Below are 24,991 nucleotides of genomic sequence, written 5' to 3' on the forward strand. Positions count from 1 at the left end.
AAGATTATACTTGAAAGGGACATTCCAGACAACTTTCTAAAATAATATATATATATATATGAAGAGTTTGTTTGCAAAAACCGATAAGTCCATATTTGCCAAATGGAGATATTTGCGATTAAAGGTCAAGAAAAATAAAGAGAATAATAAGAAATTTTTTGTTTCTTTTGACCATAACTTCAAAAATGTTTCTTTATATGTAGTGACCAATACATCATTTTAAAGGTCTTATTTTGTACTTTATGACAGGAACCGTACTTCAAAATCTTCAAAAATGGACTTATCGGTTTTTGCAAACAAACTCTTCATATATATATATATATATATATATATATATATATATGTCACAGGGCTCGACACTAACTTTTTTGTTTGGTGGCCCGATGGGGCCACCAAAATCCTCAATTTCAAATTTTTGGTGGCCCGAGAGAAAAATTTGGTGGCCCCGAAAAAAAAAACAATAAAAAAACATTAAAAGTCCTGTTTTTTTTTTTTTTTAATGAGTCAAATATCTAAGTTTTTTCCAGTCATAGTAAGAATTGGAAGTTAGACATACATCTACTCATAAATAAACCTCAAGAAAGTAGCAACACTCACTCCCAGGCACTCATTCAGTCCTTTTCATCCATCCTTTAAACAAATATAACTGCTAATTTCCGGCGCAAAAAGTTACGAATTAATTGACGTACTTTTCAAAAAAAAAAAAAATGGTGGCCCGAGGCGGGCCACCAAATTTGCCCTTTTTCTGAAATTTGGTGGCCCGACTTTCAATTTTGGTGGCCCCGGGCCACCGGGCCACCGTTAGTGTCGAGCCCTGATAATATATATATATATATATATATATATACACATATGATATACATACTTTTCATAACATTTTATTTATAAATTTTATAACATACGTTTTATTATATCATATTATTACCCGTATCAGGCATCTAAGCTGTGGTTCTTCAAAGTTGTATTCCCCTCGTCTTACGCGCGAGGTTACGCGCCAGCAGGGAGTTGAGGAGCAAATGTTCCATATTCCCCGCTTTTTACAAACGCGTATGGGATTTGCGTTTTGAAAAGAGGGGAATATAGCATCCTGGCACTTGAGCTCCCAGTGAGGAAAATTTGCTGTTGATGGCAGTCTCTCGTGGAGTAGTTTCGCGACGAAGGGCAAATTCCCATAGGTTAACACGTAAAACTAAACGACGGTCGCTGCTACTGTCTGAGCCTTGCTGTTTTCTACGCACGCAGCATACCCAAATTTCGCGACAGCGGGCAAATTGACATAGGTTAACATGTAAAAATAAGGGACGATCCCTGCGCCTGTGTGAATTACTTATACGCGCGCCGCGTACCTGAGCTGTGTATAGGCCTATTGGGATGCAGCGCGCAGTGTGGTGTAGAGCTCGAGCTGGCGTCGAGGGGAAAATTGTTAAAATTTACATTAATGATTTATTTTGCTGCTCAAGATGCCTGAAATGAGTAAGTATGGACTGTCTGCTTTCGGGGGATACGACATTAATTGCCCTAACTAGAATTATTACTGTTTTGCCCTCGTCTTCGACTCGGGCAATACAATTTAAGTTCAGGCAATAAATTTCATATCCCCCTCAAGGTCAGTCCATATCATAATGAAATTTTACCACTTGCCCCGTGGACAGCTTCACCTGTGTAGAATTTATGCTTCTTCTTCTTTCTTTCTTGTTTGTCCTGCTTCCCTGGGCATCCAGTCATGCATTTTGATTTGAAACTGCTATGATATTGCCCTCGTTTAATATGATTCTGTAATGATTTTTACAATAATTGTTCTTATCTTTTTCCTAACTACTGTAAATTCTGAAACAGACGTCCAAGTATGGACACAAATACGGGCGTCAATAGGCGCATGTCATGCATGTCATAGACATACCTACAGTGTATTTCACGCACATTTTAGTTCATGGTTTAAATTTGAACCACTTCGTGACTATGGGCCTATTGTTTCGATATTTCGTCTGTATGCCTAAACTCCTTTGCCATTAAATTCTTGCAGAGGTCGAAGGTCCTGAGAAAGCCCTGGGTATGGCAGATGGTGAAATTCCCGACAGCGCCATCACTGCTTCGAGTGAATTCAACGCGAATCATGGACCAGCACGAGCTCGTGTGGACACTGTTGCTGGTAGCCTCACTTACGTCTTCCTTTCAATTTTTGATTATTCTCCCACTATTTATATCAGCCCTACCCATCTCCACTGACGGATCGGGGATGGGGGAATTTCATATAATTAAGGTTACCAAGAGAACCGACGTGATAATCTATGAAGACTAGAGTACTTTCAGAATGTTGATAATATTGGTGGTGATGGTGATGACTGTGGTAGCTAATTTATCATATCACGAATTGCAGTAAGGGCAACTACTGTGATTATGTCATGTAAAAAAAAAAAAAATAACGGTAATGATGATCAGTATAAATGTTGATTGTTCAAAGTATTAGCAGAGAATTAACTACTCAAAGATGACCGATGCCGCTAAAGGTATACTACAGATATCGTGTCTTGAAGGGACTGTACAGTACTGGTTTAGGAGGGGATTCATGTTTTGAACATTCCTAAGTGAAATAATGAAATGCCTCTTATGAAATATCAGAGAGCACGAAGAAGAATTCAACGTTTATTTGATGAAAATTGGTTTTCAAATGACAGAGATATCCAAAAAATCGATGATAATAAAAGACCACAGGCCACGCCTTTTTATTAGGATCTCTTTGTTTCACCTTATTTTTGGATATCTCAGCCATTTCAAATCCGATTTTCATAAGACAAACTTTTGATTCCCCTTAGAATTGCATGCTCTTTGACATCTCATAAGTGGTTTCTGAATTTCTTCCAAAATGTTAAAAGCTAAATCCTCACCTCGACCAGAACTGTACACTCCCTTTAATTATAGCAAAATGAAAAGATGGATTCCATTTGTCTCTGTTGATAAGCCGGCGTTGTTTCCTGATCTGATGTTTGAAAGTCGCTGTACTCGCAGTTCGGATTCGTGAAACCCTAATGCCCCAGTCACACAGTGCTTTACGATGGATTACGTCCGCCGCGGACAGATACGAATGAGCGGACGCAGGGGGACGCAGCGTGGACGCAGGCATCCGTACGTATGTAGACGTAACTGTCCGTAACTCATCCGTAAATAAACGCAAAATGACGTCGCAAAACCTGCGAAATTTTGAAATGTTCAAAATTTCGCAGCGGGACGCCACGGACGCAAACTTACGCAAGTAACCGTAACCAAACGTAACTATCCGTAACTGAACGTAACTACCCATGGCTTGGACGCAGACCATCCGCAAAAAAATTTACCTCCCGTCCGTTTGCGTTCGCTTACGTCCACCGTAAGTATCCGAAATTAACCGCAAGTTAACGTATCACAACAGTTTCGTCTGCTTACGGATATTTACGGACAGCTACGGATGCTGCGTACAATTACGTCCTTCGACGTTTTCCGTTTTCCACTCGCATGGGAACACAGAGACTCGTGGGAAGGCACACTACTCCTGCTGCCAAGCTGCAGCGCCATTACCTGAAGGAATGCAACAACACAGTCGGAGCGGTAGAGAGGCAGAACTGCATGGTCAAATTATGAAATTTCTCCCACAATTAATGGTCATTATAAGTGGCACCCATATACCATGTATACTCATGACATCGGTTGACTCTTGGTGCTGAACTTGTTTCTTGTACTCTTCGAATGTATATTTTTCGAAAAAAGCAATATTTTGGGTAGGGGATGGGGTGACAGCATTTTATTCACTCTTCTGGCCGGGGAAGGTGTGGGACAGGGGCAACTAGGCCTGTATAAAATCAGAACGAATTTAGTATTTCTCTATAGTCTTTATACCCATTTTACGCTCCATCGAATGTGTATTCCTTTTTTATAATAATAATAATAATAATAATAACAATAATAATAATAATGATAACAATAATAAAGGACATTTATATTGCGCAGCTACTATAACATTATACTCTACTGCACATTACAAAATGACATGCATACATGAAATTCAAACAGAAAATTAATTACTTCAAGAGATGACTTAAATTATTGTACTTGGGTGTGGGAGGGGTGTTTGAAAGTTTTGATGTCTTTTTTTTCCTGTAAATTTAATGAGCATTGCTTTATCATAGATATCTCCTTAACATAATCCAGTAAGTCATGAATATCACTGAACAACGACAGCGTAACCACAGTTTGTCTATTCCATGACTGCAAGTAATATTCGATCTATATTGTGTTTTATTTGTGGTATAGTGATGTTAAATATGTGACCCTGCACCACAAAACACACAAAAAGTCGCAACACATGAAATTTTAGTTGAGAGCATATTCTGAAAGAGCAGACTTTAGGCTTTAAAATGATGTATTACTCATATCAAATTGACTCTCCTAACCTATCTAAATATTGGAAAGAATGCACACACTTAGAAAAAGTGTAAACTGAGAAAAGAGGCTCTGAAGTACAGTGTCTATTCAAGCGCTTTTCAAGCCGTGCAGGTTGTGCGATGACTGGGACAAAAAACAGGATGGAAACCACCAGAGTAACAACAATGAGGGAATCATCAGATTAAAATGAAATTAATAATGATAACAACAATAATAATAATAATAATAATAATAATAATAATAATAATAATAATAGTAATTATAATAATAATAATGATAATAATAATAATGATGATGATAATAATAATAATAATAATGATAATGATAAGGCCTTAATTACCCAGGGTAGACAAGTCAAGATCGGCTCGGTTGACCCATTTCACCTATTTTCAGTCCTCACACAAAATCAGTGTGTGCGACTTTTTGTTCGTTTTGCGATGCACGGTCACATTATTCTTTACATTTATGACGTTTATTTATATTTGAGTTGCACAAACAAAATTCAAACTTCAAGTTCAAAATTTCATATATCTTTTATTACTGTAAAGCAAATTAAAGGATTACGATTTTTTCCACAACTTGTACGTAATTCAATTTCAGTTTTCCCCAGTGTATAATGTAAGACAGTCCAAAATGTGATAACCTTGCTGTCATAATACACTGACTTAGCAGGGATCGTAAGAGAAAACCAAATTGTCCATAATTATTCATAACAATCTGTAACTATCCGTAACTATCCGAAAATATCCGCAAATCTTCGCAAGTGTTCATGTGTTCAAGTGTTCTATTATGTGCCAATTCGTAATAATATCCGCAAGTTGACGCAAATATTCGCATCTGGTCGTATCTGTCCGTATCGCCCGCATTTTTTGGCTCGCATGTTTTGTACAAATTTCTGGTGACGGCAAAGGATCCGCGGGGGTCCGCGGAAAAAATGACTTTTTTGGACGTAACGCCAGACGCAGAGCATTATGTGACTGGGGCTTAAGATTTGTTTTCCGTGCATTTTGTGGCGATAGATTTGGGGGATATCTGCCCTGTCAGTCGTCACGGCGTGCGAATCTTGCACAGAGCGCGGAGGACGTATGCACGCTCTGAGCGGTCATGAATACATAATTAGCTGCGCAGTGTTCTTTTTAAGCTATCGTTGTGCAGCCCCAGCATAACATTTACAGCTCATTTTTACATTAAATGAAAGTAAAAAGCTCAAGATCTAATTTAATGACAATGATTTGATAATACTGGAAAGGGAATTAGGGTAAAAATACGAGTAATTTCACGCGTTGAAAATATGAAATTTAAACCCGAAAGAAGTGGGTCAAATACGTTCTTAACCACCTTCCATCTCTTTCAAACTAAATAAGTAGGATACTTGATTATCTTATTTTCAAAATATGGAAAAATCAAGTCACTCTATATTTTATACCTCATGGGATCCAGCAAAGTTACAACAGTATGTCACACCTTCGTACAATGCTGGATCGTGATTGGTCAGAAACGACGGTCGCATGACGTCATCACATCGTCTACTATACTGTGGTTTTTTTACTTCCTGTGTCGGGTCTCGAAGACTGAAACTCGGCTTAAACGTGTATTTTATAATAGGTTTATTCTGTCATGTTCTGTCAAAATTTTGTAGATAATCATTTAAGGATTCGTTATCGCCACTTTGTGTTCGTATGGACTTGTCACTTGTTTGACGCCTTGCAGATACGAGCACGTCAGCAATTTCACACGTTGTAGAAAAAAAAAAAAAACACTTGGATTTAGTCCCGTATACCAATATTTGTGTTACTATGTCTCTCATGCCTTTTCTTTTCTGAAATGTTCCATTGTGATTTTCTTTTCGTGTTTAGTTTTACATCAAGTTGTCTTGCCAGTTACGGTTTAATAAATAAAATAACCTTGTGTCTGTTTTTTTTTTTCCTTGGACATTCTCACTCCTTCAAATTCTATTTCTGGTTTTGATGATATGTCCGCTAAATTATGATTTATCCACTTATTTTTTTTTATTGTTTTTTTAACTGGAACTTGGAAGCTGCAGCTGGGGACTACTGGTGATTTGCATGAATGTTAATCTTAACAAATCTGATGAACTATTACTCATGCTACATGTTTTTATTATGATTATCATTATCATTATATTATTGTTAGTATTATTATTATTATTATTATTCATTATTATCATTATTATCATTATTATTGTTATTATTCATTATTATTCTAGAGCCCGAAGGCCTGGATTCATAAATCAAGCAGTTTCGTTTTCTTTTCAGGGTGATTATTTAAAATATTAATTTCCCCTTCTTTTTTTTCTGGGGGGGGGGGGGGGGACCTCCCGATTTCACAGAAGACTCTCTGGAAATGAACAATTATAAACCAGCATCGAATCAGAAGCATATCATTGAGCAATCTCCCTGATAATTGCATTTCAATGTTGGCAGCTCTGTATTATGAATGCAAACAAAATACATGCAAGGGCACGCCAAGCTTCGCGCCATATGTAGGAAAAAATCTCGACTTCGGCGATCGCAACTTCCCGGTGCAAGTCTCTTTTTAGTCAGTTTTTAAACGAATTTTTTAGTAACTTACAGATATTGTATCGGTACATGCTTTCTCTGCCGAATTAAAAAAAAAAAAAAATAGAGTATAAAAAGTTGTATACCAGCCAGGATCCAGCAAAATAGAGGTTTATGTTTCGAATACATCAAAACTACGATCAAAATATAAGGTAGATTTAACGAGAGATTAAACATTGAAAATATTTTTAAGTATGGACAAATTTTATATCAAAATGAAGAGTACGAAACGGGTAATTGGACTCACCCCACCATGTCGAGATCGTATCCACTAGCGCTAACTGCATTGCAACTGTATTGGAGCTTGTACAGAGTCTCGCAAAATCCCGTGAAACCTCACATTCGCGAGACGGTCATGCGCATCGAGTAAACACTGGCACACCGAACCTCATTATGCCTAATTTGCATACGGCGTGACGACTGACTGTGCCGTTTTTTATTTTTCTCCCATATGTTTTGTTTTGAATTGTTACTTTTGTATATATTTGAATTAGTGTCCTTGCTCATTTTTTTGTTTGTCTTTTTTGTTGTTGTTGTTGGTGTGTGCAACAGGGGGTGGAAAGACAGGTGCCTGGTCCGCCAGAGTCAATAATGTTAACCAATGGATCCAAGTGGACCTGAACAGGTTTTACTTGGTGACAGGCATCATCTCACAGGGTCGGCAGGATTACGATCAATGGGTAAGGACTTATACAGTTTCCTACAGCGAGGACGGAAATACTTTCACTCCTATCTTGGACTGCAATGGAGATGCAAAGGTAAGATTTTGGCCTTGTACATGTTACCTCTCTTTCCTGTCTCATTTGATAGTTGGGGGGGGGGGGGGGAATTTGATCTTAAGATGCCTTGCGACACATTTGCTATTTGGAATGAGTACTTGTAACTTGTTTGTGACTCTGCCCACCACTTCATACTCTACATGGGTGTTTTCGTGTGCTTGTTTGTGTCTGTGTCTGTGCCCGTGTGTGTGTGTGCGCGTGTGTAGGCCTACCTGAGAGAGAGAGAGAGAGACGGAAAGTATACTACCAATGTTGAACAGACTATAATAACAAACAAAGTGTCGTTACTCATTGTTTTGAATGATTTCAGTATCAAGTTATTGCAATAAATGACCGGCTTCACATTTTTCTTTTCTATTAGACATTTACAGCGAACACAGACCGCAACACGAAGGTAACAAACCGCTTTGCGAGATCGGTTCTTGCCCGATTTATCCGCATTCTCCCAGCAACTTGGAACAATCACATCAGCATGCGGTTTGAATTACTTGGCAAGGGCCCTGTCGGAGGTAATGAGTATAAGGAAAGTTCATAAAACTGTAAGAAAACCGTACATTTGTACCACAGGGGATTTAGCAAAGGATTTTATATAATTGCAAATGCATTATAAGTTAAGAGACTTCTTTCTTTCATACCAGTTTAAGCTACACATACGCACAGGTAATTTATGATCTGGTGTTCTCCCCCTTCGTCTAATACCCGTTTAATCTCGACGAGCATGGTCTGATCCCATTTCGTCTAAAACCAGTTTGTCTAGTTACAATTTGAATAGTCCTTTTGCCACTTAGCCTCATTACCAGTTTGTCTACTTCAATACCAGATCCATTGCAGGGGCGGATCCAGGAATTCCGTAAAAGGGGGGGCGCAACTAATATTTCTGGCGACACTTCCGGGTTTCATTTCATTTTTTTTTTTTGTTTCTCTTCATTTTTTTCTTCTTAACGATAAACAAAGGGGGCGTGCGCCTCTTGCGCCCCCTCTGGATCCGCCACTGCATTTAGTCTATTTCCATTCGGTCTATGAACACATTGTGTAAGCACATATTCGTCTGACCCCAGCTCATTTAATATTATCCACTTTGTTTAATTACTAATATGTCTGACTCTTCCTTTGGCTCCAACCACTCAGGTTATATCTACTTCGGCAATTTATCAGTTACTAGAACAGTAGTCTTATTGAATAACAGTAAAGTAACCAGTTGGTCACGTTGACTATCTGTTTGTTAGTCTAAATGTTTACCCGATGGATTTCAGAATTTGTGAGATTGCATTTTTCCAAACATGAGTGTCTTCAGATCGTTAACGTGCGGAGTGCAAGTCACATGAAAAATTATTATCTATAGAATTCTAAAATCTAGCAGCTGGCTGCAGCTTGTAAGATAATGCATGTATTCCCATTGCCTATTTTCCTGAACAGGATTGCTGTACAACTTTAAAAATCCGGGTTAGAACTGACCCGGAAAGATTCGTTGGGGGTCACACCCCGCTCTGGTAAAAAAAAAAAAAAAAAAAAAAAAAAAAAAAAAATTGACTTGAGATTTGGTCATGAAGACCTGGAATGGGGTCACCCTGACCCAATTCATGACTCTGAATGGGGTCATACCTGTCCCTGTACATCCAAATGTACAGTGAATCTATTCTACACTTGACACATCACATATTGGCGAGAATGATGTCTGATACTTCACGCCAACATGATTTCACAGTGGACTTCGCTCTTCAGCTAAACAGGGAGAACGTAGAAAAAAATGCACAGAGTGACAACTTCTAGTCACCATGGAATATCTATTGATTTTGTGATATCAAAATTTGATATACCGAGGATGAATGCCTTAATTTAAAATAGATCAATTTTTAATCTTAGTCGTAAACACGAAAAGTTCATTCCTTAGCATTTTTGCAGTGATGCTCTTGGAATGAAAGTACGCATAACTATGACATGAAATGGGAAATGTCGCCGTGGTCTGATCGTTATAATAATAATAATAATTATTTTTTTTTTTTTTTGGTTACCGTCGTGCTCGCAGGTCAACGCTTCGAACCCATCAAGCTCGGTATGGAAAGCGGAAGGATCACGGACGCCATGTTGTCTTCGAGTACATGCTTCAATGCGAATCACTGTGTCAACAGAGCCAGACTTAACCAAGTTGCCGGTATGTACCCTGTCCCCTAACCTCACTCGTCATCTTTGCTTTGTCTGATATCTTCAAGTGTAGACCTACTTGGATCATTAAAATTGTTTTCTGAAGATGAAAGGGATGGTGCAGTTTCGATTGAGATGGGCCTACCTGTTTCAAGCGTTTTTGATGATTTTTTGAGAAAGTGAGAAACCTCTTATAGAGTATGAAAGAGCATAACGAAATTATAATATTGTTAAAGGAAATCACATTCTTTTTTATGAAAATTGGTTTTGAAATGGCTGAGATACAATTCAATAGTAATATGTGATCGAGACCCATCTTTCATTAGGATTGCTTTGTTTTACTTTTTTTTTTTGTATATCACAGTCACTCCAAAACTAATTTTCATCATAAAAGATTTTGAAGTTCTCCTAGAATCGTATGCTAAGGAAAGTAGTTTTATGTATTTTGACAAAAAAGCAAAAGGCTAAACCCTCACCTCAGCCTAAATTGTACTATCACTTTAAGCAAGTAGGACGGACATAAATCATTTTTTTTCTTTCCATGCATGTATAGCATATTATCTTACTTAAATTGGAATGTAATAACTATTTTCTGTTTACGCACGGACAAACATAATGGTAAATTTCTGAATTTAAAACGATTCTGATGAATAATCATAATGTATCTAATCAAGCTTGTCCTTGTACAACTTGTCTGTTGTTTTGTTTTATGTTTGTTTTGTCTTGTCTTGTTATTGATTGATTGATTTTCTTTTTTTTTTGGGGGGGGGGCGGTGTTCCTCAATGAGAAAAGAAGACGAAGAAGAAGAAGAAATAATAAGACTTTATCTATTCTGATTTCACCTTGCAATCTGAATATCAGGTGGAGGGCAGACGGGAGCCTGGTCAGCGCAAATAAACGACCACGTCCAGTGGATCCAAGTCGATCTAGGTACCGACTATGAGCTCCACGGAGTTATTACCCAGGGTAGATCCGATCTTGACCAGTGGGTGATGAGCTACAAACTGCAGTACAGGCCGGACGGCGGGACAACTTTACTGGATGTTATCGGGGACAATACACAACCTCGGGTACGGCTGACTCCACTCTTTAAAGGACCTATGTAATGATACATATGTAAAATTTCATGCTCATTTCGTAGCTGGACTTGAAAACGAGGTCTGCAGAAAAAAAAAAACAACAACAACAACAACCAAAAAACAATCTATGTGAAAATGTACGGCTTGTCTTTTGACACGAGACGTTGATATACAACCAGTTTATGCCCCGCCCACAAAAATTAGCTCATCGGCATGATTGATACGGCTACGTCACCACCAGAACGCGAGACCAATTCCCCCATGGACAATGCAGTGAACAGGTTCAGAAGGGAATGTCATATTTTCATTATTTATTACATTTTGATGACCGACAAAATGCATGACTACTTCCGGTTGGATATGATTATAATCAGCCCCCTTCCCACTAAAAAAAAAAAAAAAAAAAAAAAAAAAAATGTCAGAATTTCAAAAAAGTATGTCAGAATTAAGTCTGTGACATACCATTCTCTTGATAAAGTCTTAATAGGCTTGCAAAACTTATAAAAGTCAAACAAAAACATGCAAATAGATATCACATAACTTCGAAAATTGTCGAAATGAGAGTAATATTGCGACTCCTTCCGGAACAGTCGGCTATGATATTCATGGAATCTTCAGTCGATACTAGCTGGGGTATACACAATGCAATATTTCTCTCTTCCAAGACTTTACCCGTGACTTAAAATGACAGGGTACCTACATATCTTATCCAAAAGTATCCTACGTATTAACCTTGCACTTGTGTTTGTTTGTTCCTACATTTTTTTTTTTTTTTAATTCAGATATTCCCTGGAAACACCGACAGGAATAGTCTTGTTGTCAATACACTGTCAATGCCGGTTACTGCCCGCTACGTCCGAATTTTGCCATTCACCTGGTATGGCCACATCAGCATGCGTTTCGAGTTGCTTGGTGACGGGCCAATTAACGGTGAGATAAATGCTACGTATGTGAATTAGCGAATCCATTTTCTTTTTTTTTGGGGGGGGGGGGTGGGGCGCAACTCCTGACTTTTTCTGGAAAATAAAAGCAGTGAAAAGAAAAAAAAAATGAGAGGGTGCGCGTGTGCTTCAACCTCCCATACCCCCTTTTATTCATTTATCTTTTTTTTTTTAATAGAAGCCATCTTTGTCAGCCAATATTTAGTAGCGGCACCAAAAAATTGCGCTAAAATCTTTTTATTATCATTATTATTTGTGTGTGTGTGTGTGTGTGTGTGTGTGTGTGTGTTTGTGTGTTTGTCAGCCGATGAAATCCGGTTGATTAAACCCGAAAATGGCACCACATGTATCTTTTGCGCTACCCCCTCCTCTTAAAATTCCTGGTTCAGCCACTGTGTGTGTCTGTGTGTCTGTGTGCGTGTGCGTGTTTTATCCTGAAACTTGATACAAGAGTCAGAATTAAAATTGTCGTAACAATGCAATGTGTATTATTGACATTTCACTTTGATTACCGCAGCATTCATCAAACTATGTCGTTACTGTAAGGTCTCAATTACAGTTAACTTTGTACAAATTTGCATGCATTATTTCTGTCACTGAAGAAAGTAAGATGTGTGTAATGTTAGTGTGAAAACCAAAGTAAATTTGATCTTGAGCTTAAAAAATGGTGATTATATGTGATGCAGTGATGATAGTAACAAAAATGTAGGTGCTAGCAGAAATAAAGATAATGGTAACCATTCATTCACTGCAAATGGAATTTTTATACGCTACTTGAGCAATGTATGATTATACTGCTTTGCTTTTCACAATGATTAGATTTCACACGACGTCGGGTATTGCGTGCCCTTTAAGGTGCTTTAATGCAGTTTTTGATGCCACTATATCATTAAACAAATGTCGGTTTAGTTAAACGTTCGATTTTTTTTTTCTTTAGAAACTAGGCGTTAAAGAGATGGTCTGAGATAAAGGTTCAGCTTTTAACTTTTGGCGAGATAGTTAGAAATAATAGTATTAAATGTTACAGGTCAAACAATTTTAAGTGGAATTCACAATTTATTTGATAAAAAATTGCTTTTGAAATGGCTGAGATATCCCAGAACAAAATAAAACAAAGCGAGCCTAAAAAAAAAAGCGGGTCCCATTGTTTTAATGTTTGATTATGATTCCCTTTGTTTTGGATATCTCAGCCAATTCAAAAGCAATATCCATCGATTATTTAACTTAAAATCCCTCTTGAAATTATCGGGGTTTTTTTCCTTCATATTTCGTAAGAGGTTTTTCACTATCTCACACACACACACAAAAGATCATTGGAAACCTGAGTATCACCTTCTTAACCGAAAACTACACTATGCATTGACAGCTGATGTTGAACTTGGTGGAACTGTTATAATTCTAGAACTTAAAGACCTTTGTATTTGACCTCAAGAATTATATCAAATATACGCACAGTGTATTAAACTTTGCCAGAAGTAAGAAATAAATGTGTTAGTCGAGCTGTTTTAATGACAAAGTACTGTAACATTATCGCAAGATGAAAGTAAAGGCATTGTTTACAACCAACGAAAAAAAAAAAAAAAAAAAGAATACACGTGTGTAGGTCCATTGGATATTTAATTATTTATGTGCCTATAGTGTAAACCCTCTGTGTGCCACATTATTCTGAGACAACAACATACTCATGCTTTGGGAAAATAATGATATTCTATTTTTTCAAAGCCATGCAGCTTTGATTTTTGTTAACCTGGACATGCAATGAGCAAAGTTGTAGAGAAAATACCAAGCTTTGCTTTGATGTAAATTGTTTGACTTATCTATGATTTTCTTTCCTCAAATGACCAGTATCTGCATTATTGCAGAGGCATCACTTTCGCACAGAACACTAGTGACAGAAACTTCGGAACACCCCTTGATAGTCAATCGCCAACACAAAAAGCAAGCTACATGACTCCAACAGAAATGAAATTGCGAGAATTAATGCTTTCATTGTGCCGACGCATTTGGCGATTTATCGATCAGTTCGGGCGGGTTTGTGCGTTTAAGCAGAGTATGTACACCGTCGGGTATGCCAACGTGGCACATGTAGGTATTTTCTGTGAAAAGAATTCCAATATCAAAAACAATAATGATAATAAATCGAAACATATTCTATATGTGTGATTTTCAAGGAATTCCTCCCGTTTCATTCAATTTTACAAAGATCGTAGTTTGTAAAAGTCAGCTTGATTTAGTTGGAAGTATATTTCGCCCTCAATTACCTGAAATCAATAGTGGTGCCAGTTGCGGCTAAACTCGGTATCGAAGACGGCCGGATCGCACTCACCAGCCTCTCGGCATCATCCAGCTACGGTCGCAGCAATCATGACGTAGCTGGCTCTCGGCTAAACCAACCCCAAATCTCTGGCCGAGTGGGATCATGGTCAGCTCGGGTAAGCTGGTGTGAAATGATATGGCAATTACAATAACAATGTTACATATATTTCATAACGTCGATTAATGTTAATAAATGCATACAGCAAATATATAATATACAATGTGTCGTATAAATGATGAATGCATTGGCATATGGGCATATAGACTAAATGTATATACTTTTTACGAAGACCTTGCATGGTCAAAAAAACAACAACACGTATTAGCTCCTCACGAAAACTTTTTAATTCACTTTAATGATTTATGTTTATGCACTATAATATGAGCGATTATAGTACAGTACACTCCGCGTAATCGGGTATCGCTTTTAAACGGGTACTCCGTATAAATGGGTAGTAATTTCAAAATTAGTTGCAATACACATTAAAATTACTTGATAATCGGGTTGCCTCTCGGCATAAATGGGTAAATAATTTTCTTCTTATTTAATTTTTACCAATATTTTATCGCAGATAAACACTGAAATCATGAATGTCAAATTTTCCACTACTAATCGATTTCTCTACTTAATTTGCAAACAAGGCCGATCATTTGGGGAGTGATTTATCATGCAAACACATGTGTACCGACTTGCCACACGTAAACGAACATTACACATGTGGCTGGCACTCACAACTGCATAGACAGACAAAAGTTGATCACACTTGCGCTCCTCCCTTGAAGTTTGCAACGAAAAGCAGGCCATGCACCAGCTTCATAATTCTACTATTCCCCATGCAGTCACTTCTCGAAAAGTAACCCTACGTTCTACGTGACTATAATTGCACGCAAAAAGATGTGTTCATTTCGGAAAACGCCTGCGTGTTAGCGAGGAGTCTATAGTCAAACGACGAAGTTTTCTGAAGACGTATTTGTTCATAAAAGACTGTAAATTATTGCTCGTGACTGAGCAAGTGTTATTGGAAGGTATGTATAATGTGCCGTGCAAGCACGCTTGTTAAGCATACAGTGTAGGTGTTTGGTGCAGTGTAAAATGCATGTACATACACATTGTGTGTGTCATTTGTGAATGAGACGTGTTCTTCTGTTAGTCGGGTACTCCGCTTAATCGGGTAAGAAACGCTCTGCCCGAGCCTACCCGATTATGTGGAGAGTACTGTATTCGAATAAAATTTGCCATGAGAGTTTCTGGTTAAAACTATTGGCAGAGCTGACTCCAAAAGACCTTTTAACTGAAAAGCCCCAGCTCCTCAGTGAACCGTGGTATTTCTTTTCGGAGGCACCGAGGCGTAAATGGAGGGATGCATGGAGTTATGCGAAGGGATGGAGTTATGACTCGTGATGGATGCAATGTTGTAAAAGGATTCTATATACTGACCCTAAGAATCAGCGCGCGTCACGATGTCAGAACTTCTTCGTGATGTCACAATCGTTTTGTTAGATATTATCACATCTCACAAAGTGAAACTTCGAAGCAGTGCGCGATATCAGAATTGCTTTGTCTTGTCGCAGTTGTTTTGATTGACATTGTTGCTATTCACAGTGTGACGGTGCAAATATGCGCACAATTTCAGAACTGCTTTGTGATATCATTTTGCAAATACACATGTAGCATAATATTTACGAAATGGCGTCAAAGAAGTAACTTCAGTTTGCAAAGAGTACCCTAAGGAGTGTCAAACATGCCGACATTTAAACATAGCTGATATATTTATAATCACGCGACGCCCTTTCAACTAATCACAAGAGGATACATTTTTGATACAAAATACAATTTCGATTTCATGTATTATTTGAATAATACTTTCTATCACTGAAAATGTACTGGAAAAAAATGTGTTCCTAACATTGCAGGTAAATAATGCTGATCAGTGGATCCAAGTTGACCTTTGCTCTGCCTTTGAAGTGACGGGCGTGATCACGCAAGGGAGGCATGAATCATCAACGAACTTTAACCAGTGGGTGACGTCGTATAAAATATCTTACAGCATAGACGGCAAAGACTGGACTTTTGTGACTGATTGCAACGAAGACCAGGTCTAGTAATGTTCTTGTTTCTCTTTCTTTTTCTTTTTTTTTTTTTGGGGGGGGGGGGGAATATGTCTTTATCATCAGAAATCCCCATGGTAATGATGATACCGTTTCATGAATGAATGTATAGGTATGTGTGAAGTATTCTACGAAGTTTTCTGCCTATAATTTCTTTGGCTAATAAAGATGGAGTTATGGACATTAAAGAATGAAGAGAGGACAAGTTGAAACGCAGTTTTTATGAGTGACATAAGAAATTCGGTCACTCTCATATCAGTAAGACATGGATAATACGAATAAAAGCTTAAAGGAATGCTTCACCTCATATGCAAACTAATTTCAGGAGAGGTCATAATCTTATGCAAACAACACAGTCGAAGCTTAACTGAAAAAAAAAAAGAGTTATGAAACTCGAACTTGATACGCATACAATCAATTGGCGTGTGTGTAATAAAAAATCAATTTTTTAAGACTAACCAAAGTTAATTTCAAGACAACACATCTTTGAAAATGTGAGTAAGCAAATAATATACGAATAGTAGAATACATAACAAAACAGTCCAGAAATTGAAGGGACGTTTACTTTACTTTTGGCAGGAGCACGGTATTCTATTTTCATCACTAGTATTACTCGAAATAGGTATAATAACATCATGCTTGTATGGCTTATGCTGTATATCCATAAGCCTTCTTAGGTGGGTCGCCTTATGATGGGCGTGATTTTTATATCGAGAAACAGGCTAAACTGTAAAAAACTGAAGTGAACTTCATGATTTGCAGGTCTTCCAAGGCAACTACGACAGGAACAGTCCGGTACAAAACAGCATTAGCCCGCCAGTGACGGCACGATTTTTCCGGCTGCATCCGCAATCTTGGCACAATCACATTAGCATGAGGTGGGAGCTGGTTGGCGAGGGACCGTTCACCTGTAAGAGCATTTTTTTTCTGCAGCTTTTGTTGTTTAAAGTAACATTGTTCTCGCCGTTGCTAAGAAAAAAAATGCAAAGTTGAGAAATGACTGCATACCCTATATGTATTTTTGAAATATACTTTATTCATTAAAAAATCAGTGTTCGGATTAAGAAAAAAAAAAACAAAAAATGCCATAGTTTTTTGTAATCTCTTTGCATAGACATAATAATAACCTTAAAGATACAGGTATGTATCTCAAACGTGTAAAGGCAAAACAGATAAACAGCACTTTCACGTTTTTATAGTAAGGCCGTCATCAGATAGGGAAAATATATTTCCAATTATACTGCACTCGTTACATAACAGGAAATGTTAAGATAAGAAATAATGCATTCTTAATCTCATATAAGTGTACATAATATCGATACGAATTACTTCATCTACTTTTGCATTTAATCACTCCAGCTACTCCTGTTCCCGGTTACATACATGTATAAATATCTACACTTTTATGATATAACTATCAAAAGTGTATGTTCATAGCTGATATCATGATATATTCATATATTTATTTGATAATTTCTTTATTCATATATCTATTCATTTATCTAAAGAAACACACAAGTTTTCACAACTGAAAAGATCTTCTAAAGTCGGTTGCAAGAACCCACATAAATGAATCGGTTGTGATCCCATTGTCACATGTGTGGGTACCATGTACTGGTTTTAATATCAATACTTGAGATTGCATCTTTTAACGTTAATTTGATATAGGAAGTCGCCTCCGTACACAAGGGAAGTCATCATTACGGTTTCTTTTTTCTTCTTTTCTTTTTGCGTTATCTGTTTTACATCAATTAGTGGTTGAAGCGAGTAAAAAGCTAGGCGTGGAAGATTACCGGATCCCTGATACCGCGATGTCCGCCTCTACCGTTTTTGACGGTAACCACAACGCGGCACGCGGTCGCCTGAATCTGCCACTGCAAGGGGCCAGGAAGGGAGGCTGGTCCGCACAGATCAACGACCATTCCCAATACCTGCAGGTTAACCTGCGCGGCCTCTACCGAGTGACTGGGGTCATTACGCAGGGTCGAGCTGACGCAAACCAATGGGTGACGTCCTTTAAGGTCGAACACAGCTTGAATGGCCAAGATTGGACGGTGGTAAAGGATAACGGGTTGCCTCCCCAAGACAAGGTGCCTAGTTGCATTTATCGTCACACCCATTCCCTTATTCCTATCTCTCTCTCCATCTCGCGCTCACACACACACACACACACACACACACACACAAGCAAACACTCTCTTTCTCGCTCTCTCGCTTTAGTATTATTATATCATATTTCTGTATTCATTTGCCTCTTGCTCCATCTTGTATATGGTGCCGTAGGAGAGGACATTGAATTACCAGCTGCTTATTTTTGTTGTTGTTGCAGCTCCTGCGGTGAATTCCGTACTGAGAGGATGAAATTTCGAGCAGAAATAACCCTATATACATGAAGTCCTGGAAATTGCAAACTTTGCAAAATTACATGAACTAGGTTAATACCCTGATTTTGTTTTTAAAGATATACTGCAGGTTTACCTCTCAGTTATTCTTTCAACGCGATGGATATTCGCATTGTAATTCCGGGTACGATTTTCGTCATGGGATGATCGACATTTTATCGCATCTTAGCAATTATGCACCAGAATTACTATTCATACCCACGATTCGTCATGCGCATTCGTAACGAGCGGAGACAAAGAAAAAGAGAAAGACATGGCTCAAATTTCGTCTTGTACGGTGAAAGACGAACATTTCGAATAATTTACAAAAAAAAATCCTCGACCGTTCTTTTTACAGTAGAACATTTCGTGTCTTCTTAACATTTACATTTAATCGTTTATATTCAGTTCTTTTTTATTTCGATTTTCAATAAACTGAGATAGGTGCGTCTATACATTCCTGTAGGCATATTTAAATACAAAAATAGAAAGAACTAAAACAAAAACAAATTAAACAATCCACTTCTTTTTAAACATCATGACATAACTCTTTCTAAAGGTTTTTGATGGAAACAGCGATCGCACAACCGAGGTGACCAACCTATTTTCTCCGCCACTGACCACACGTTTCGTGCGCTTCCGCCCTCACGAATGGCTAGGCCACATCAGCATGAGAGTTGAGCTTCTTGGAGCAGGTCCAGTCGCTGGTAAGGACATTTAAAATTGGGACCCCCTAGGTCAAAATCCACAGAAAGTTGCAGAATAGAATTCTCTGTCATAGACCAAAATAAGTCATTTTGTTTGACGGACTCATTTTTTTTTTTTTGTATTGTTATTGTTGCTGTTGTTTTAGTTTGCCTTTCCTGGAACCTGCCTGAAATATCTGAAAGATTAATCCTTTTACGACCTAATCTCAGAAGTTGACGTTTTCAAATAAAACCGAATAAAACCTTTTTATCCTCTTTTTTTTTCTGACATCCGCTGTTTTCACTACGAATAGAATATCATATGATTTCAAATTTATTTTTCAGGACATGTCCAAGTTATCCTGATCATTGAACCGATCAAGATGGTCCAATATTAACAAGTTATGTAGAAATCCTCTTTTTTGAGACTAGAACAAAGGACATTTTATTTTGGCCTTCTCTTCGTGGCTGTTCGAGCTGGTGAGTCACAGTTTATTTTGTAATCTTTGTTTTTTGAAATAAAGAAAAATTATTCAAAAAGTACAAGAGCATAATGCTAGAAGTAGCATGGAAGAAATCACTTGAATCGATTGTATTTTATTTTTCTCACAGATATTTTAAAGGACATAGTTCCTTTAGGCCTGGAGAGTAATGTCGTCTCCGACTCTCAGCTGTCTGCATCAAGTGAATATGACGCAGATCACGGGCCGAAAAGATGCCGACTGAACCTGGCCCGTGTGGGGAATCTGAGAGGAGCGTGGTCGGCTCGTCATAACAATGTTAACCAGTGGATACAGGTAATTGATATTTAGTTTTGTAGTATGGCTCTGTGATTATGTACACTATGATGCTCTTAAATTAAAACGAATTGCCTTGATCGTGTAACAAACGGTTTGGTAAGAAGTGTTTGCGAAATAATAGGAATGCTATCACGGCAACTTCCTTTCTTTTTTTTTTTTTTTTTTAATACGGTCATTTTTCTTGTCAGCCTGAATCAAAAAGTTTTAGTAGTTTTATTTATTTATTTATTTATTTATTTATTTGCACAATGATGCTAAAGTAAATTAATGACGATTTTATTGCAATGGCACCTGCAACAACAAAGATAAATACCTCAAATCAATACAAAAAATACAATAATGTGAAGTGAATGTAAAATTTACAGTAAAACAATGTCGTTAATTTGTTTTGCTTTTTGTTTTAAGATCATTTCCACAATATACCTAGCGTACCCTGCCCATCCTGATCAGATCACTTGTTGCTGAAATACCAACCACACTCATAAAGCGAGTTATTGGTAGACCACATGGTTAATTAAATCTCACCCGCTCAAGCTGCATTCCAACTGAGTTTATATGCGTATTTTTGTGACTGACATTCTTTCTTTTTTGCATTTACTTGGTGTCTCGCTTTCGATTTCATGTTAGTTGATAACTCATTGATTGTTATCTTCCAAATCGGTCTGTGTGTCAGTTTGTGTCATTTATGATCCTGCATCACAAAAGAAAGAGGTCACCATAATAGTTAATACGGATTTTACAAGAACATACTTTAATCCTTAAAATGGTATGTAACTCTTCCAAATAGCATAGGCTCTTCTGACTTATCTAAATATTGGAAATAAAGCACACACTCTGGAAAAGTTACTTGGGTCTATTCAAGCCCATAATCTTACCAAACGCGTGCTCAGTGCAATGAATGGGATCACAAAATACACAAAACACACACACACACACACACACACACAAACACACACACAAAAAATATTTAAAACTCCATAGCAACAACAATGGAGAGATTTAATGTCAAACTGAAAATATGCCCAATCTACTGATACATTCTGTTCACGACTAATAACAACTTTCAAAGCAGTAACAATATCCATTCAAAAGTTAATTGAGGTGAAAGTAAAAAATGAGGCAAGGTTTTTAAGAAAATAAGATATATAACGATATTCCTAATCACACTATTCTACAAAATAAAAAAAAAGAATATACAAAAGTGTTTTAACTCGATTTTCTAATTGCTTTATAATATCAAACTCCATTTTGTAAATATCATTTCTTTTTAAACAGATAAAAAAGTCGAGATTAACTACGTTGGTCCTTTTCACTTATTTTGATTTCTCCGGTAAAACCAGGATGTCGTGCATGCGACTTTTGGTTGGTCATGTGATGCACGGTCACATCTTGCGAATATGCCAAATAAAAAAAAAAAAAATGAACTATGTGAGATGGATGCATGAAAACCTCCCTCGATCATACATGACATTAGGAGTTCGACGATCACATTTGAAAAATTATTACTTTTCCCCCTCCTATCCCCCAATGCCCCACAGGTGGACTTCTTGACCCCCTACCGCGTCGTTGCCGTGGCTACTCAGGGACGCCAGGACGTCAGTCAGTGGGTACGAACCTACAAGGTGGCTTGCAGTTTGGATGGAACAACCTTTGACGTTGTTCAGGGAATCTGTACCAATCCCGGGGCAGACAGGGTGAGGATTTAAGGCATCATTTCCCATTTCCAGATAAAGCAAAAACCCAACTTCAGTGCTTCGAAATGCTCCAAGCAACCAATGTAAAAAAGATTATCAGCATGATCAGTATAATCAATCTTACGTATGTCAAATATACAAAATGTGAACAGTTATTATGATAAAATTGTTTCTAGACCAAACCATCTACATTTATTGAGAAAAATGTTGATATCTCCTCATATTTCAAGCTTTATTGCAATCTTATGGTAGTATGTTTTGTAATACAACTGCCTGCACATCATGCATCACATGTGATAAATGTGATTAACTTTTTTTTTTCTTTAAATCAACGCTCCAAATGGTAAACCTTATATACCTCTTTACAACTGCTTACTGGTAGCAAGACATTGTCAGATTTTCGGGTTCAGTGTATGCAAGAATTTTTTGAAGAACACATCAGTAAAAAAAAAACAACAACAAACAAAATAAAAAAAAACAAAAAAAATCAAGAAAATCTAACTTTGGTTGAGATAATTATCCGTCGTCGTTGGAAAATGAAGCTCCGGACGTGACAGTACAGTAAATTTAAAGAGCAATTACCCTTCATGTATACTTTTTGGTTTTTAAAAGACATAACGAGAGACCATTCGATCTGTCCCCTTAACTCTCTGCATGTCAAGATGTCGATTGAGTATTCACTCTTTATCGCAAAATGATGCTTCGTAGAATTATCTTGATAAAGCTTTCTTACAGCATCCTAATATCAAAGCATTGCTGCCTTGAAATCCAGATATTAAGGACAAATAAGTACAGTGACATAACTGCTATTGTACCAAACATATTCATAACATCTTTTTTTACGACGAAGCATAAACCATGATCCCAAATTTATCATCCATACAATTGCCTTTCTTATACTTAGTTATTCTGGTGTAACACAGTTTTGCTGCATCATATCTTGAAATAATGGCTGACTGCTTTGATGAGGGCTATGGAAATGTCCATAACATGGTGAGCTGATTTTTTCTAAATCTTTCCATTTTTCTTCTCGTGTTTACTTTGAAATTAAGATCTTCACAGGAAACTCGGATCGCAACACCATTGTGACCAACCAGCTTCCAGTACCAGTCATCTGTCAGTACGTGCGCATTTTGCCTTTGACCTGGAATGGCCACATCAGCATGCGCATGGAACTGTACGGAGAAGGTCCAGTGCACGGTTAGTACAAAGACTGGGATAGCACAATACTTTCAAGAAACATAGCAAACAAAAGTTGCCAAGAGTTTTTTGATACTAGATTTTGGCTAGGATATGTCACTATAATGTGGCTATCTATATTCTCAATCTGGTGAAAACAAAACGGTTTCTATATGTGACTGCCCAAGTCAGAAACTCACACACAAAAAAAAAAGTTGTCCGAAATGAATTAACGCATTTTTACATACTTTACAGAATGAGCTCTCGGCTTTAACTCTTAAAAAAATCGAACCATTTCGCGTTTAAAACGCATTCAACGCATTAAAACGCATGTAACCCATTCAAAACGTGACTATTTGGAATTTATTTCGAATCTTAAGTTCGACAAGAGGCAGACAAAATACTCTTCCACTTGATAGAAAAAAAAAACACAACAAACGAAAAGAAAATAAAAAGATGAAAAACATTTGAATCATTCAGCCAAAAACAAAAACGCATCTTGATTCATTACAAAGAATCAAAATTACATAATTACCTATGTTAAAAAGGAAAACACAAAATTGTAACACTGTATTTGTTTAACTGATAAGAACCCTCCGTGCATGTCTTGTATGTGGTTTCCCAAAACATTGAGGGTTCAAAGACTTCAATGATAAATATTTCGGTTAATTTAAAGGTATTTTTGAAAGATTCTTCTTCTATTTCCTTTCCATATCTTTTTAGAATAATGCGGCAGTTGTGAGTGAGCAGAAATCGACCAAACCTGGGCGCTTACCCGACAGGAAGTCGCGGTTGTCTTGGAATGAAAAGTTCTTTACCAAGAATATTTGCTATCTTCATCTTCCTCGTTTATTCTTAATCATTCATTAGTAGTTTTAGTACAAATTAACATACAAATATCAGGCAACTCCAGACTCGGTGTGTTATCTATGATCTAAGAAAATTAAGAATTAGACGTCTTATCCAACTCAAGCTATCGAGGGAACAAAATATCAAGTTACTCTACAAACGGTGACAAAAGTAGAATCTCGAGTAACTGCAAATACGAGACACGGGGTAAACACACACACACACACACACACGCACACATACATACATAAACAAAATTGAAACAAAGAAGAAAGAAACATGGCATTACTGTAAAACACTGCAAATGCCTTGTAGTACTAGCTGTCAATGGAGAGCCGGAAAGAAGGATAATAAAGAAAAAAACCTCGGAAGTCGGAAGAGCTGGACAGGTAATTAAGTGTAGTTTATGGTCTTTATATATAGATATCAAAGAATTGTGTAAAGAGAATGTGTATCATCAATCCATTAAGTAGTTGTTATCTTTAAGTAGTTGTTCTCTTATACATATTTTAAGGTGAGGGGATTGCATGTTTATACGATTAGATATTAAAATAAATCATGAAGCAAGGAATATCATAAATATTCGCCATCATTGGCACACGTTATAGAATACATCATAATCTCTTACTTCGCACCATCCTTGGTAATATGAGTGGCGGTATCTAATATTCATGATGTGGTGGCACGTGATTTCTGACAATAAATGCATTAAAGAGATGACTTGTTCGTGTTCCCTGTTCAGTGGTAATGGCGTCAAAGACTATAGTAAAACATAATTATGTAAGCAGGCTGTTTAGTGAGTGTCGGTTTTCAATTCAACACGAAACTAAGAGTTCCTCACTATTTTGATAAGCAAGTAAGCAATTTGATGCGACTTGATTTGATTTTTGTACATCTACGCAGTTGTGTAAATATTTTATTGTATACAACAGCACACTAATTTACAATCTGAACCTTTATATGAAGTTGAATTTGTAGGCCGTTATCAGGACAAAGGCAAAACACACATATTAGAAAGTATGCATATTTATCAACTTATG

The 24,991-nt window shown here is 37.3% G+C and overlaps 1 protein-coding gene across 1 annotated transcript in view; it reads left to right on the forward strand.

Moving 5' to 3' along the window:
• LOC140234184 (uncharacterized) overlaps positions 1-23,980 on the forward strand; it is a 32,764-nt gene extending 8,784 nt beyond the window's left edge. Inside the window, exons 6-20 of the mRNA XM_072314253.1 lie at positions 2,024-2,149; positions 7,548-7,753; positions 8,136-8,283; positions 9,801-9,926; positions 10,779-10,987; positions 11,779-11,926; positions 14,212-14,369; positions 16,168-16,350; positions 17,125-17,272; positions 18,118-18,452; positions 19,303-19,450; positions 20,042-20,226; positions 21,768-21,923; positions 22,976-23,123; positions 23,826-23,980. Coding sequence (XP_072170354.1) covers positions 2,024-2,149; positions 7,548-7,753; positions 8,136-8,283; positions 9,801-9,926; positions 10,779-10,987; positions 11,779-11,926; positions 14,212-14,369; positions 16,168-16,350; positions 17,125-17,272; positions 18,118-18,452; positions 19,303-19,450; positions 20,042-20,226; positions 21,768-21,923; positions 22,976-23,123; positions 23,826-23,830 — 2,429 coding nt within the window. The 3' untranslated portion in view covers positions 23,831-23,980. The remainder of the gene's footprint in view (positions 1-2,023; positions 2,150-7,547; positions 7,754-8,135; positions 8,284-9,800; positions 9,927-10,778; positions 10,988-11,778; positions 11,927-14,211; positions 14,370-16,167; positions 16,351-17,124; positions 17,273-18,117; positions 18,453-19,302; positions 19,451-20,041; positions 20,227-21,767; positions 21,924-22,975; positions 23,124-23,825) is intronic.
• The last annotated feature ends 1,011 nt before the right edge of the window (positions 23,981-24,991 follow it).

This window comes from Diadema setosum, chromosome 10 (assembly GCF_964275005.1).
Source record: "Diadema setosum chromosome 10, eeDiaSeto1, whole genome shotgun sequence".
Classification (NCBI taxonomy): Eukaryota; Metazoa; Echinodermata; class Echinoidea; order Diadematoida; family Diadematidae; genus Diadema; species Diadema setosum.